The 14,827-nt window shown below is 39.2% G+C and overlaps 2 protein-coding genes across 2 annotated transcripts; one reads left to right on the top strand and one right to left on the bottom strand.

Moving 5' to 3' along the window:
* The first annotated feature begins 8,220 nt into the window (after positions 1–8,220).
* On the top strand, positions 8,221–10,353 carry LOC122653586 (pentatricopeptide repeat-containing protein At4g21065-like). Its single transcript, XM_043847472.1, has one exon. It carries the CDS (start codon positions 8,296–8,298, stop codon positions 10,153–10,155), a length of 1,860 nt encoding a protein of 619 aa, XP_043703407.1. The 5' UTR covers positions 8,221–8,295; the 3' UTR covers positions 10,156–10,353.
* Positions 10,354–12,027: 1,674 nt separating this feature from the next.
* On the bottom strand, positions 12,028–14,658 carry LOC122654788 (E3 ubiquitin-protein ligase RZFP34-like). The gene is made up of 12 exons (XM_043849037.1): positions 14,589–14,658; positions 14,389–14,476; positions 14,216–14,275; positions 13,718–13,750; positions 13,562–13,639; positions 13,386–13,429; positions 13,258–13,298; positions 13,078–13,160; positions 12,815–12,906; positions 12,649–12,718; positions 12,509–12,550; positions 12,028–12,408 (listed from the first exon to the last, which is right to left on the bottom strand). Exons 1-12 carry the CDS (start codon positions 14,612–14,614, stop codon positions 12,256–12,258), a joined length of 810 nt encoding a protein of 269 aa, XP_043704972.1. The 5' UTR covers positions 14,615–14,658; the 3' UTR covers positions 12,028–12,255.
* Positions 14,659–14,827: the final 169 nt, after the last annotated feature.

Raw genomic sequence — 14,827 nt, 5'->3', positions numbered from 1 at the left:
TATTTGCTTTAAGAACACTTTAGACATTTATCTGTATTTCTCTTACATTTATTGATGAGCATGTATTTGTTTGAGTAATCTTGTGTGTATACATTCATTGTTTGTAAAGATGTCACCAGGCTTAGTATCGACCCACTCACACTAGTGATTCGCCTCAACGCTGGGGTGTAGCGAGCGAGATGAGCCCATGAGCATGTGTGCTCTATGGCGCCTTAGTTAGAGCTAAGATGACACCTTTACTTGGTCCAACTTGGAAGACACCACACCTCCAAGTAGCCTGTTAGAAGCCAGATGTGAGGTTCTAGGCAGAAACCATGAGGGTGACTGCGCTAGAGACTCAGGTTAGACGCTTAGAGAAGCGACTAGACTAAGATCTGTATGGCATTTATTTATTGCGAGTGACATGCCCACCCTAGTGGGAGTTAAGCCATAGCATGCACATCATACTGCATGTGCTTATATCGACCGATTGTGAGAGTGATCGAATGGATCCCTGCTTCGTCATTGTGTGAGCCATCTGGATTATATTAATCCCACAATACCCTTATTACCTGAGACGATATCATGAAAAAGACACCCAATGACGCTACTTTGACGTTCTCCTTAGGACCATGGATGATACGGTCCAGTGGAAAGCGATTGAAAAAGCTGTTGGGGATATTTGGATTGACATGAGGGGCTCAAGAAAAACCATTGGATGTTACACCTTTGTTATGTGACTCATTGCCAGGGCGACATGTCGTATTTGTGATCGATGTAGTCATGAGTACATTGCATACCAAGGATTAACACTGCTCATCATGAGGGGTCGAGAGTGTTAGATCGGGTGTAAGTGGATCGTTTGGGGTACTTTGAGACTTTTTGAGAGTGATGTACTATGTTGGCTAGATGGAAGTTTGATATAGTACTTCTACCTTGTATCATCTCGACAGGTCGCACGCCCCATTACCTATATGGAGGATAATGCGGAATGAGAGAAACTTGAATGCATAATATATGCGCCCTGTGTGGGCGAGTGGGAGATGTAAATCGGTGATGGACCTGAGGCCCAGCTGATCCGCCCACATGGGACAGGCCGGCAAAGCCAAAAACGAGAGAGAGAGAGAGGGACGATCACTTAAGTGACCGATCCCTCCTCTGATTGGCCAATCCCAGGGTTTAGCCTATATATAGACATAAGGCATAAATCCTAGGAGAATAATTTCAATTAGATCTCTCCCTCTCTTTCAAGTTCTGCGTTTCCTAGGGTTTTATGGCATGGAGTTCTCTATGGAGAAGGCTGTAGAGATCGTGTTGTGCTCATAACTGCAAGCCGCCTTCAATCGTCCCTTCCGCTGCGATTCCATTCGGTTCAGGTAATCCCTAAACCTTTGTAGTTAATGGAATGCTCATACACTAATAGGAAGGACCCCAATACCATGAGTACGTTGAAGGAGATATAGGGATAGGGGTTTGTAGAATAGCTTGAGCTTCCCTATTCTCAAAAGATGAGCAAATCAGATGAACATTCCACTGTTTAGAGGTTTAAAGAATGAGGTCCTCCACAAAATTGATATTTCCATTTAGTACTGGTCCTCTGATCCTTCCCCCAGGAAGGGAAGGAACCTAAGCATCAAGGAGAATGGAGGTAGATTTCCCATCTCCAATTTTTTTGCGGATACCTTCAGACAAGAGGGTCCAACCCCTAAGGAGGCTTCTCCAGGCCCAAGAACATTTCTGACGAGGCAAAGCATTCAAGAAAGATGAGTTAGGGAAGTATTTTCCCTTGAGAACTTTAACCCAAAGAACCTCTTCATTTGATAGAATCCTCCAGCATTGACGGGCCAATAAAGCCAAGTTAAAACTCCTAAAATCTCTAAAGCCCAATCCCCCACTTGACTTACTTATGCAAAGGTTTTCCCAACTTACCTAAAAGATCCCTTTCCCAGCTCTATCTTTCCACCAAAAATGTTTAATGATTTTGTTCAACTTATTACAAATAGAAATGGGTAGAAGAAAAAGGGACATTGGGTAAAGGGGAATGCTAGTGGCCACAGATTTTATAAGAACTTCTTTACCGGCAGCAAACAAAAGGCTCTCTTTCCACCCTACAAGCTTAGATTGGACTCACTCAATGAGGTTGGAAAAGCAAGTCCTTTTAGATCTTCCAAATTTAGTCGGCAGGCCCAAGTATTTCCCATGAATGGTCACAACTTTAAAACCTAGAATGGAGGCTACCTCCTGCTCAACTGAAGGGGTCACATTTGTGCTAAAAAGCACACTAGATTTATTAATACTTAATTCTTGACCCGACACCTTGCAGAAATCATTCAACAGATTTATTAGGAGGGAACTCTCATGTCTGCCAGCTTTAGAAAATAACAAACAATCATCAGCAAAGAGTAAATGGGAAACAATCGGGCCATGTCTACTAGTTCTAATTCCTGAGATTTGATGGTTCAGCTCAGCTTGAAGCAAATAACAAGATAAGGCTTCTTGGCAGAAAATAAAAAGATAGGGACTGAGAGGACATCCCTGCCTAAGTCCTCTGGAAGGGTTAACATGGCCAATAATCCTCCCATTCACTCTAATGCGATAATTGACAGTGGTGACACATTGCATTACCCAGTGGACCCATTTGTTAGAAAAGCCTATTTTTAGAAGCATAGATTCAAGAAAGGTCCATTCCACTTTGTCATAGGCTTTGCACAAGTCTAATTTAAGAGCCATATGGTTAGTTATTATAAAAGGATAAAAGGAGAAAGAACGCTATCTAGGCGCATGCGGTGCACTGCCCCTGCACTCAGACATAAGGGCACGCGAAATGATTGCCGTGCTCCTATGGAATTTCTCAGAGGCATGTTGGTCATTTCATGCACCCATGTGTCTGGGTGCAAGGGCTGCATAACGCACATGCCCAGGTAGTGTTCTCTTATAAAATGGCAATTAAAAAAAATTTGTCATTGTCTTGCACATTTTTTGAATATAAATGTGAAATGATAGTATCACCCTCCTTCAATACAAATATATATGTTATAAAGCAAAAAAAGTAAGGATGCAAATTATGAACACCTTAAGGAGTGTTAATAAGAAAATTCCATATAAATAACCTAAACGTTGGGTGCCTTAATATAATCTAGTCCCCCCACCCCTTCCCAATTTTGGTAGTTAGAAAAGTACTTTTTCATATTTTTTTAGGAAGAGAGATCTACATGATTTGTCATCTCAAACAAAAAAAAATATCTCATAAGAAGACCCACAAAGTAAAAGAGGAGAAAGAAAATGTGAGAAAACATTTACTACCTGGGGTGTGTATAATTTTTTTCACACCACATTTAACCAGTCAACATCATGGATTTAGTTCACGGTGTTGATGCCAGATGGTATCAGTGGCCATCAACACCAATAACGATATGTATCAACCTAATTCTAGTCCAAAACACCATTTTTTATTATTAAAAAAACATATCTCTACTGTATTGACTGATCCATATCAATTAGGTATTTACCTATATGTGTAGGTTTTTACCAATATGTTTCGCTAGTATCAACCAAAAAGTTGCTTTGTTTTTTGAATTTTCGGTTGATTCAACCAATATCAGACTGATACTAGCCAATACGGAGGCCTATTTGATGTCTTGTTTCTTATTTCCTCTCAAAATTTGCAAGAATATTGACTCTATGTGCCTCAATTTGTGGAATGATAACACAGGATCTACCAAGAAAGCATGTTTAGTGGTATGGGATAAAATTTGCCCCCATTATCCATGGAGGTTTGGGAATCAGAAAGGGTAAAATTCACAATAAAGCCTTAATTCTTAAATTTGGGTGGAGATTTATTTCAAACAATTATGACCTTTGGGATAAAGTTCTGAAAGCTAAGTATTTCCCAAATTTATCTATTTTTGACCAAGAGGTTATGGTTAAGAGAGGATCTTGGTCTTGGAACAGTATAGGAGATGTCTTACTGACTCTAAAGACATTGGTACATCGACATATCGGTAATGGTAGGATCTCTTTTTTCTAGATGGATCCTTGGATTTCTTACCTTCCAGGATTTAATCTTTCTTCTATTTTTCCTGATCTCCTTAACTCTAAGGTTCTTGTTTGTAATTATCTGATTGATAATCATTGAAACATAGCATTGCTCTATAATAGGTTTATGCTTATTTAATTAATAATGTTAATGCTTCTAGTGATGATGAAAGATGTATATGATTTTTTAACTAAGGAGGTAGATTTTCTATCAAATTAGCAGTTAAATTTTTGTCGTCAAAACATCCAACAAACTCTCAGTACTCAGTTTTGAGGCATTTCTTTTGGAATTTTCCTTTGCATCCAAAATTTAAGGTATTTTTTTGGTGTATCTTAAATGCAGGAATTCTAGTTAAAACTTCATTTTCAAAATGGAGTCAGATCGACCCCAATTGTGTTTTTTTGTAGATATTGTATTGAATCCATCTGACATCTTTTATTATCATGTGACTGGATTAAGCGCATATGGGCTGCAGTTCATTTGTGACTGAGAACGGAATACTTCTCCTACCCTTCCTTGGAACAGATGTGCATTTCTTATCTTTCTAGAAATAGTTTTGATAAACCACTTCTAAAATAATTTTTTTCTATTTTTGCTATTACTTGTTACTTCATTTGGCACCACCGGAACAAGAAAAATCATGGGGTTGTTAAACCCAATCCGACTTGCATCCTCAAAAATGTTTCTCAATGGATGAGTGATCTCAATATCCATCCCCATCCCCCAATTATTCCCAGTGATGTATCTATTCAAGTTAATCTGAAAAATTCTATTTTTGACGTGTTTAAATCATTACCTAAAATAAAGTACCCTATACTTGATTGGCACAAGAACTTCTAACCCAGTCCTAGATAGAGTGCAGTGCACTTCTTACATTCTATTAGGACATATTGTTATATAAGGCAAAGACTGTAAGACTAATAAGATATACAGTGATAGATAAATACCTGTAATCGCACAACAATTGCAGAGAGAAACGAACCAGAGAGGAACAAGCACGAACGAATTGAGTTGAGTCATATTTGACAGATACTCTCCTTAAGGTTTTAGATGCCCCCACTTCTGCAATGGGGTTGACCTTGCACCTAGCCCTCCAAGATGAAACAACTCCTAAACGTATAGGTTGTAGAACCTGATACGAGTACTGAGGATACCAAATGGCTATACTAGCCCTCTATTAATTAAAAGAAAATATAGTAAGAAATAGGTCTCTGGAACAAACTGTTGCAGAGACAATTCAGTGTTGGAGTACCCTTTCATGAAGGGATATACCCATACGAATACAGGTGACCTACGTACAGGGGAGCAACTCTTGCAAGGGAAGTGTGACAGTACGTATTTTTTTCACGTATAGAGAGGGGGTATATCTATTCGTATACGAATAAGCGTGTACGGTTCAAGAAACAGACCATATATATATTCCACTCAAGTTACTTTCCTACAACCAATGTGGGACTATTCTTGAACTCCATATTGCCTCTTGCACACAAAAGTGCACAACAAATTCAAACCAAAAATTGGAGGGAAGTTAAAAAGGAAGAAATGAACAAAAGACACTTTTGAAACTTTGACTCACTTTGACTCTAAAAATACTTTTAGAAATAATAATACAACACATATTGTTTTGGTCGCTACAGCTTTTTTGGACATAGTTCATTTTTCGGAGCAACTGATTATAACTTATAAGTTTGTTAAAGGGTCTTGACCATGTTGTGAATCTTAATATGAAGATGAGAGAGATTTGGTGATTGAATGGACTGCTTGACCTTGTAGTTGTTCCAAAACTTCCCTGGCGTTGGCACTAAATTCCACAACTTTTGAAGATTTCGGATACTTCAATGGAATTCCTCTATCATATCATCAGGACCCTATCTTGCTGACTCTCACCAACTTTTTTGATTCACTTTACCATAACAAATACGTTACAGTTTGTGTTAAATGGAAACATTGTAAATAATGCTCTTTCTTTTCTTTTTTTTTTGGTAAAATAATAAGGGAAAAGCTGTTTGTAACCAAGTGGTTACAACATAAGATGTAATCTCTCTTTTATGCCCATCAATAGACATTTATTGATCTTGTCACATTAGGGATTAAATTGTCATTTCTCTTTTGGTAGATGGTAGGAAAAAAATGTTAAAAGTTTCTATTATATGGGCATTAAGGTAATTTTATTGTCATCTACATGGCATAGAAATAGGGATGTAAACGGATCGGATTCGGATCGGATACGGATCGGATGTGATCGGAGTCGGATATTCCCTGGTCGAATACGGATACCTCTAAACGGATTCGGATGCGGATCGGATTCGGATTTTCGACCATCCGTTTACATCTCTGCCTTGTGTAACCCGGACCTTCCTCCCCCTAGCGGATACAATTCACTCTCAATCCATATCTCTTAGATCATGATTCTCTTTTCATCATATTCTAGAACTTATTTAATCTTCAAAAACCCTTGAAATCATTATTTACTTAATTTTTTATTATTAAGTATTCGGATTTTTTTTCGGACGGATTTTAATCGGAGTATTCGGATTATTTTCCGGATATCTCTAAATGAATACGGATGCCCCTAAACGAATACGGATGCGAATTCGGATTCGGATTTCGGTTATCCATTTACATCCCTACATAGAAAGGAAGTAACTTGCTGGACTCGCCAGTAATAGCCGGAATATGCAGGTTCATCATTCTTACTAGTTTCTTGTAACTTCCTCTCCCTCTCCGGCGTTGGCTTCCTCTTCCCATCCCATCCATGTACAACTCCACACAGCACCTCCTCTGTCTCCCACCCTTTCCTTGACTCCACCAACCCCTACCTCCATGGTCCCACCCCCTCCTCTGTTTGCTGCCCGCCCCAACCCCATCTGCAACTACCCCTTTCCCTGACAACCGTGGTGTTGAAGAGAGATCGCATGACGGCGTCTGTTGTAGAAGGAACCGTTGAAAGCACCCAAGGAATGATATCAGTGAGAAATTTTCCTGTTACTCTCCATTTCAAACTTAGACAGCTTCCACAACCGATGAATTCGTGGATTTTTCCTATAAGTTTGCAAAAACTTGCAGAGCAGATATGTCATAAAAAAAAAGATGGGGAAATCGATAGACTGAAATCCCCCTTTCCCATTTATGTATCTGCTTTTCTCTTCATGCTTAAAATTTCTGCACCTCCAGAGAATCAGAAAAAAAAAAGAAAGAAATAAATTCCAATAGGTTTCGCATTTAGAAAGATTCAGATTCCTGAGTATGCGAGCACTCAATTTCACCTAGCCTACATAATTAACAGCGAGCAACCTCAAGATTTTAGTATTAAATGTTTCTTCTGCTCATGCTTTCAACATAATTAGCAGTGGTAGTGGTGGTTCACCGGTAGTAACAACGCAACCACTACGGTAGATCAATGGTCTCTCCCATTCTCGGCCCTCTCTGCCGATTTCTTCGAGACCCTCAAACTAGGTATCATCATTTTCTTTCTGTCTTGAGGGCCAATGCTGTTGCTGATTCGGATTTTAGACGTCCACTGGTGGTTCCATTGCATTAGCAACTCAACTGTACGTTTGTTCACTTTAGCAAAATAGGCTACTACTCAGTCTCCTCATTGGCGTACATAAATTTTTTAAAAAAAAAAAAAACGTGAGATTTGAAGACCTTCAAAGGTAGAAACTTGACCACAAGATCTAAAAAAGTGGAACAGAGAATGAAAAGAAATGGTAGTCAGTGATCGAAACAAACGATAATTTGGGTTGTTTCTTCTAATTCTTCTTACCTTTTTTTTTTTTTTTTTTTTTTGGTAGAATCCATTCTTCTTACCTGAATCCATGGTGGCCAAGGGGAGGGATCGCTCGGGCAAGTTTATTTGATCAAACAATATTGAGTTGGGATTTAGGGGCTAGGTATACGGAGTTCCTATTCTTCCCTTTAACTAAATGGATTTAATATATTTAAACAACCTTATACTTAAAAAATATGAAATTACTTTATTTACCTATCTATTGAAATTGGAATCAACTACATTTAAGGGCATATAATGTCTGGTTACAAAGTCTGTTTGTAGCCAGCCTGCTTGGTTACAACAGACTCACGCTCTTTCTTAATTTATACATTTGTTTTTTGTTATAAAAAAAGAGAAATAAAAAAAAACGGATTGATATTGTATCAATTTCGGAACCGACTGATACCCATTTTAATATGTTCGGGGGTGTCGTTCACCGTTAACGGCCAAGCGACACCAATCCGTACCCTGGAGACACCGAAAAACAGAAGCGACCCAATGCAGTTAGATGCAGGTAGGAAAATCACAGAACCTCCAGAAGACTCTTCACTCTCTTCTGCAGCTCTCGTCCACCATCAACCACCTGAAGCAGATTCACTGCCGCCTCGTTCTACTCGACCTCCACCAAGACCAATTTTTGATTACCGCTCTCGTTACTGCTCTCTCTCAACGCTTTCAAGCCATCAATTATGCTCGCTCTATCTTCACCCAGATGCACAACCCCAACACGTACTTGTCCAACGCCATGATCCAAGCCTTCTCCGAAACACCCGGATCCCAGAGCGATGCCCTTTCCTTCTATATCCTTCAAATGCGAGACGGAACCGACCCCACGAGGAGGCCCAACCGTTTTACCTTCCCCCCTTTGCTGAAGGCCTGTGTCGCTGCCTTCTCCTTAGTGAAACCCATCCAAGAAATTCATGCTCAAGTTACAAAGTTCGGAACTTACGATGATGTTTACGTTGGAACCACCCTGCTTGATTCTTACTCAAAGTGCGATGACATTGAGTTCGCACGCAAGGTGTTCGAGGAGATGCCTGTTAAAAATGTTGTCTCTTGGAATTCCATGATTTCAAGTTTGGCGAGGTGTGGAGATGTGAGCTCTGCTAAAAATCTCTTTGAGGAGATGCCCGAGAAGAATTTGGTTTCTTGGACTAGTGTGATATCGGGTTATGCACAAAATGGGTATTTCCGTGAGACATTGGCGATGTTTGAGGAGATGGGTGCTGCAGGGCTGAAGCCGAATGATATTACATTGGTGAGTGTTCTATCAGCTTGTGCAAATCTGGGTGCTCTTGGGCTTGGGAAGCGGGTCCATTCTCTATTGGAGGATAATGGTTATCTGTTGGATTTGTTTGTGGGAAGTGCTCTTATAGATATGTACTCAAAGTGTGGTATGGTTGATGAAGCTATTCAAGTATTTGAGAGGATGCCTCAAAGGAATGTGGTTGCTTTCAGTGCAGTGATTGTGGGGTTGGCCATGAACGGGCGGGGATTGGAGGCCATTAGGATCTTTGAACATATGAGATTTCAAGGGTTGATACCCAATGACATCACCTTCGTTGGAGTCTTATGTGCTTGTTGTCATGCGGGTTTGGTAGATGAGGGAAAGCATTACTTTGACTGCATGACTCAGGTTTACTCTCTAGTCCCTAAGCTCCAACACTATGCATGTATGGTTGATCTTCTAGGCCGGGCTGGCCATGTTGATGAAGCTTACCACTTCATCATGGAGATGCCCATCAAGCCGGATGTTGTTGTCTGGGGAGCTTTGCTTGGAGCATGTAGGATTCATTGCAACTATGAACTGGGTGTACATGCTGCTCGACAGATTCTAGAGCTTGATCCCCAACATTCTGGAGGCTTTGTATATTTATCCAACGCTTATGCTAGAACGGGAGACTTGGATGGCATGAAAATGGTGAAAAAGATTATGGGAATTTCAGGGATGAAGAAATTACCTGGGATAAGTTGGATAGAAGCGAACAATGTTGTCCATCAGTTCTTTGCAGGAGATAAATCCCACCCCCAAAGTGATAGGATTTATGCAAAGTTGGATGAGTTGGCTAAGCAGTTGGAATGCGAAGGTTATACCCCAGATGTAGACTCTGTATTCTGTGACGTAGAGGAGGAAGAGAAGGAGCAGTCACTTTATGTCCATAGTGAGAAACTAGCAATTGCCTTTGGATTGATCAACAGCCCTGAAGGGACCCTTATTAGAATGGTGAAAAATCTCCGAGTTTGTGTTGACTGTCATTCGGCTATAAAGCTCATCTCAAAGATTGTGGGAAGAGAGATAATACTCAGAGATAGTAACCGTTTTCACCATTTCACTGGAGGGATGTGTTCTTGCAAAGACTATTGGTGATCTGACAAACCGCTCAACCATGAAATATGAAATGCAGGGGCATGTGTTCTCCGATTCGTTTTAACCTTTAACCAGACAAAGGATATACAAAAAAATCCATTAATGCTGCTTAGACCTAGACGAGGTATTGTAGCAGAATTTATCAGAATTATCTATTTATTTGTTTATGGTACTAAATTGTTTAGCTGCAGTACTCTTGATACCATTCTGCTTCATGTAAGGGTATACACCTTCCAATTGCAACATGTAAAATTTTTCTCTCTTTCAAGATCTGGGTGGAAGGCCATATAATCACCAAAGATAAAGTCTAAATGTCAAGAAAGAGTTTAGAATCCTAATACAACTCCTACCAAGGGGTAGAAGAAAAAGAAGGAGATGATGATGATCATTGTAGAATCATGTCTCCTATTTCCAAGCACTCCACTCTCATTTTTTTTGCCTCTAGTGTCGAAACACAATATATGAACTATACCAAAAGCTCTAATGTACTTAAAATCCCTTTCCCTATAGTTTTTAGTTTTGATATCTGGAGTTGGAATTCCACATTTGCTTTGATATATACAGATTTACTATTGTAGCCGGATCATTGCTATCTAGTATGCTATTAAATAGCTAGAAATGTTTGTTAGTGTTTTGCGTCTATCATTCCAATCTATACCATGCAGTAACAATGTTTTTACTTGGAGCGTTCTGTTTTTATTTGGTACTTACAAGTTCAACAGAGTTTCTAGGCATATTTGGGGATTGAGAAAATATAATTGTCAATTCCTGTTCCTGTAGCCAGTTCCATCCTCTACTAGTTTATATTAAAAGCGAAGAGATTGGACCACTACGCATTTCTCTCCTTATATTGAAGCCACACACAACAATCCCGTGAACATTTTTGTTGCTTCTCCTTCAAATGATCATTCTGGGTTTATGATATCATGGATCCCTCCCCTAGTGGTTGAAATTAGATTAATTTCGATGAATCTGTGTTCTGACAACTAGGCAGTGGCAGCTTAAATTGTGAGAGGTGAATCCAGAAAGCCTTTGTAATTCAAAGCTTATCAAATAGGGAGGTGCAGCTTGCTGGAAGCTGGATCTCTAGCTGCAAAATACACTTTTAATGTTGCACAAGACTTCAAAGAGAAGAACCTTTGGATTGAAGGAGACTTCAAATAAATGTAGATTGCATCAACAAACAGACTTCAATGTCGTAGATGATTTCGAACACTAGTTCAGAACTAGAAGTGTTCGAGTCTCTCACACTATCAGAGAAGGGAACCAAGCCACACAGTCTTGCTGACACCATTCAAGGAGTCAACGATACTTCTGCTTCCTTTAACAACCCACCCCCTACCTCCAACAAAAATAAGGCAGTTTGCTTTTAGTAGTATTATTGTTGATGATAGCAGAGGTCATCAAACCCTAAGACATCTGTAGCTACTCTGTTTTCTTATCTAATTCTTCATTCCAATCGCCCCACAACCACCACCAACATTTTCATGGTATCAGTGACTATTCTGTTCACGTCTCTGTACCATAAAAGCTTCTGATTAACTTATATCAGATAATGCATGCAGTGTTTTCCCCTTATATGACAGCAGGTATCCAAAATTTCCTTTTGATTAGCCTTTGTATGAGCACATGGATACTGCCTTTCAGGAGAAGAAATGTTGCTGGCAACCACTGCTTTCTTGGGGATGACACAGAAAGGAGCTGCCTTTCAGAAAATGGCAAATCAGGTGAGCCTTTGTATTTGCTCTAGTTATTTGACCAAATTGAGTTACACCTGTTAGATTGGAGCCTGCCTTTCAGAAAATGGCCAGCTCATCTCATACAATCCAATAGCTCCAGAGCAATAGCATAAGGCGTACAGTGAGAAAATGGTTGTTTACCAACGGGCAGGGTGGCTCGGTAGTGATGGGGAGTAGCCATTTCTTGAAAACCAGCTCCAGGCATACCAAAGGAATAACTGGCAATTGATGAACAAATAAAAACTTCTCATGTTCTCTTTCTATAAATCAAATTTCACCGGTCAATGGCATCCCATCCATTCAAGAAGTAAATGTTCTTCAAAACAGGAGCAGCACAGCGAAATCTTGGATCAACGAATCATCATCTCGCCAATTCTGAAACCCCTGATGAGCATGAAGCAGGAGCTCCTTGGGTCTGCCTAGTATTGTATGACCTGCAGCTTAAGCACTTGTGTGCCACAATATGAAAACAGACCTGGGATGATGTTCCACAATCATTGCACAGGATCCACACCTAATCAATCACAACAAGATATCCAAAAATTTAAGTTTGGAAACTTATTACCATATGTTAGCAATGTAGAGACAATTATTGTGCATTATTGTCCCCTTACCATCTTGTTTTGATAAATTTCAGGCATGGGCGTAGAGGCAATCTACATTGATTTTCAGGATTCGTTAGAAATTGAAGAAAATTTGAATGGTTTGCATGCTTAGGCAATTCCAAATTCAAATTGATACATCATAGATTTACCTCCTTATCAAGCTTCTCCCACACTCTTGACATGTCACAAACTGATTTTGAGCAAACAGGGCATGCGAACCTGCAAAATGATCAGATCAATAAGAAAAACCGCACCTATTAATTTTTTTCCCACACATTTGAACACGAGGTAAAACACCAGGTCTCCTTGACTTACTGGAGGTGTTGCATCATCTCATTCACACAACCCAAATGTATTGTATGTCCACATTTTAATGCAGTAATCTCTTTTGTTGAATCGAATATATACTGCACATAGAAATGATGGTAGAACTCAGGTCTCTGATAATCACTTTCTTTTTTCTTGATAACGTCAAGTTTGCAATTACAGAATAAGAATTACAAAACAACAAAGACAACCAACAAGTATTAAAGGAAAGGGTTGACAGAGAGTTTCTGTTATCTTTTTTCAATTTTCACCTCAAAGCAGACTGGGCAGTTATGGTGCATTGCTCCTTCCACACAACGGTGTGAATCCTTCAATAACCTTGAATAACAGCATCCTGAAGCAGGAATTTCAAAATCCCCAACATCAAATAATGTACAAAAAATGAGAGAAAAGCTCCAATTAGCATCAAAATAAGGATCATTTTAGCTTACTGCATTTATTACAGTGGAAGAAGTTCTCCTGCCCTCCAGTTCTGTAACAGAAACAAAAGGATGCAAACTAGAATTTGAAGAAAGCATTGGTTCTTAATTCTTTTAGATGTTAGGAAGTAGATATTAACCTGCAAATTCCACATTCATCACAATGATATTGGTTCTTTGAAACCTGCCATTCGAACCAGCTCGCTAAATAAGAAACCATTTTGATGTGCAAAAGGAGTCCATTCTATCCCCCCTCCCACCCAAAAGAGAGAGAAAGAGAGTCAATTCACATAAAGTTTTCTTCTTTTTCACTTACATCGTCATCAAAGAATTTGCATTTTGCACAGAAGTATTTGCCCATGCAAACCCCACAGTTGGTACAATTTTGTTGAATCTGAGAGAGAAATATAATGAAGATCTATCACCAATCACAATTTTTATCTTTTGATTTAGTATCCTGAATTAAACTTACATCTTGTTCTGTGCCACACAGTGAACAGATGACCTGAAAGTTTAATGGCAAAGAAACAATGGTGCATCAGTGATCTAATGAATAATTAAGAGCCTATAAAAGGAACAAAACCTGTGTAATGGTGACAACCTGATTAACAGGATATCCCTAGATACCAAAGAACTTGTACAAACCAAGAAAAATACAAAGTGGTTGTTTTGAGCCCTATGCTCCCGATTACTCCAACCACCAAAATAACAAAGATAATAGGGGAAAAAAGATTAATGTTGGATAAAGGATAATAAATCGTCTCTCATGGAAAAAAAAAATTTCAAGATGTAGATACTCAAATTCATTCGTGAGGAAGATATGACCCAGTAGGTATTCTTACTCGGGAGAGGGGGAAAAACATAAAGAACCAGTATGTTCTGATGACTTAAAAGAAGAAACTAGTAAGAAAATGAAATAAATGATTAACTGCCATAATACATTTGAGAAAGAAAATAGTGAAAAATTAACCTTTCTCAATTCATGGCGAGGAACTTCATGCCTATTGAGTTTATCAACTTCCATCGAGTTCTGTTTCAGGATCACCCATCAGTAAATCTTTAAATGAATAACAAAATTCATCAGTAAGACACAATTTTTAATGGAAGAAACAAGAAAGAAAAGAAAAATCATGTGGGCCAGACCTTAGCTTCATTATGGCAATGCCTGCAATCGAAAATCTCATCGCAGCAAGGGGCTCTGATTTTACATCTCCTCCTGTAATGTGCGCACCTAAACAGCCAATTTTCGTTCCAAAAATAACAATCAGACAAACCTCCATCCCTCACCTCCCTAAACAAAATGAAACCAAGGGAAAAGAGTAATTGATAGAAGTGATGAATACCCAAAATCCCCAGATCCAAGCTCCATCAATATTCGTTATTCTTAGGAGATTCAAAATCTGCAGATGCACGAGACAAGTGAGTCACGAAACCGCCCGTCATTCTCTTCAAAGAAGAATCTAACTGAAAATGTTGATTTCTGTGAGCATTAACGAGGCAAAATGCAACCAATAGGCTCCGGTAATTTGTCTCATGGCAATCAGAGATGAGACTTTCAGAGGAAGAAAGAACTGAGAATAAC

Source organism: Telopea speciosissima, chromosome 3, assembly GCF_018873765.1.
Source record: "Telopea speciosissima isolate NSW1024214 ecotype Mountain lineage chromosome 3, Tspe_v1, whole genome shotgun sequence".
NCBI classification, from domain to species: Eukaryota; Viridiplantae; Streptophyta; class Magnoliopsida; order Proteales; family Proteaceae; genus Telopea; species Telopea speciosissima.
The sequence above is the reverse complement of the archived record's forward strand: the minus strand, read 5'-3'. Positions and strand labels throughout refer to the sequence as shown.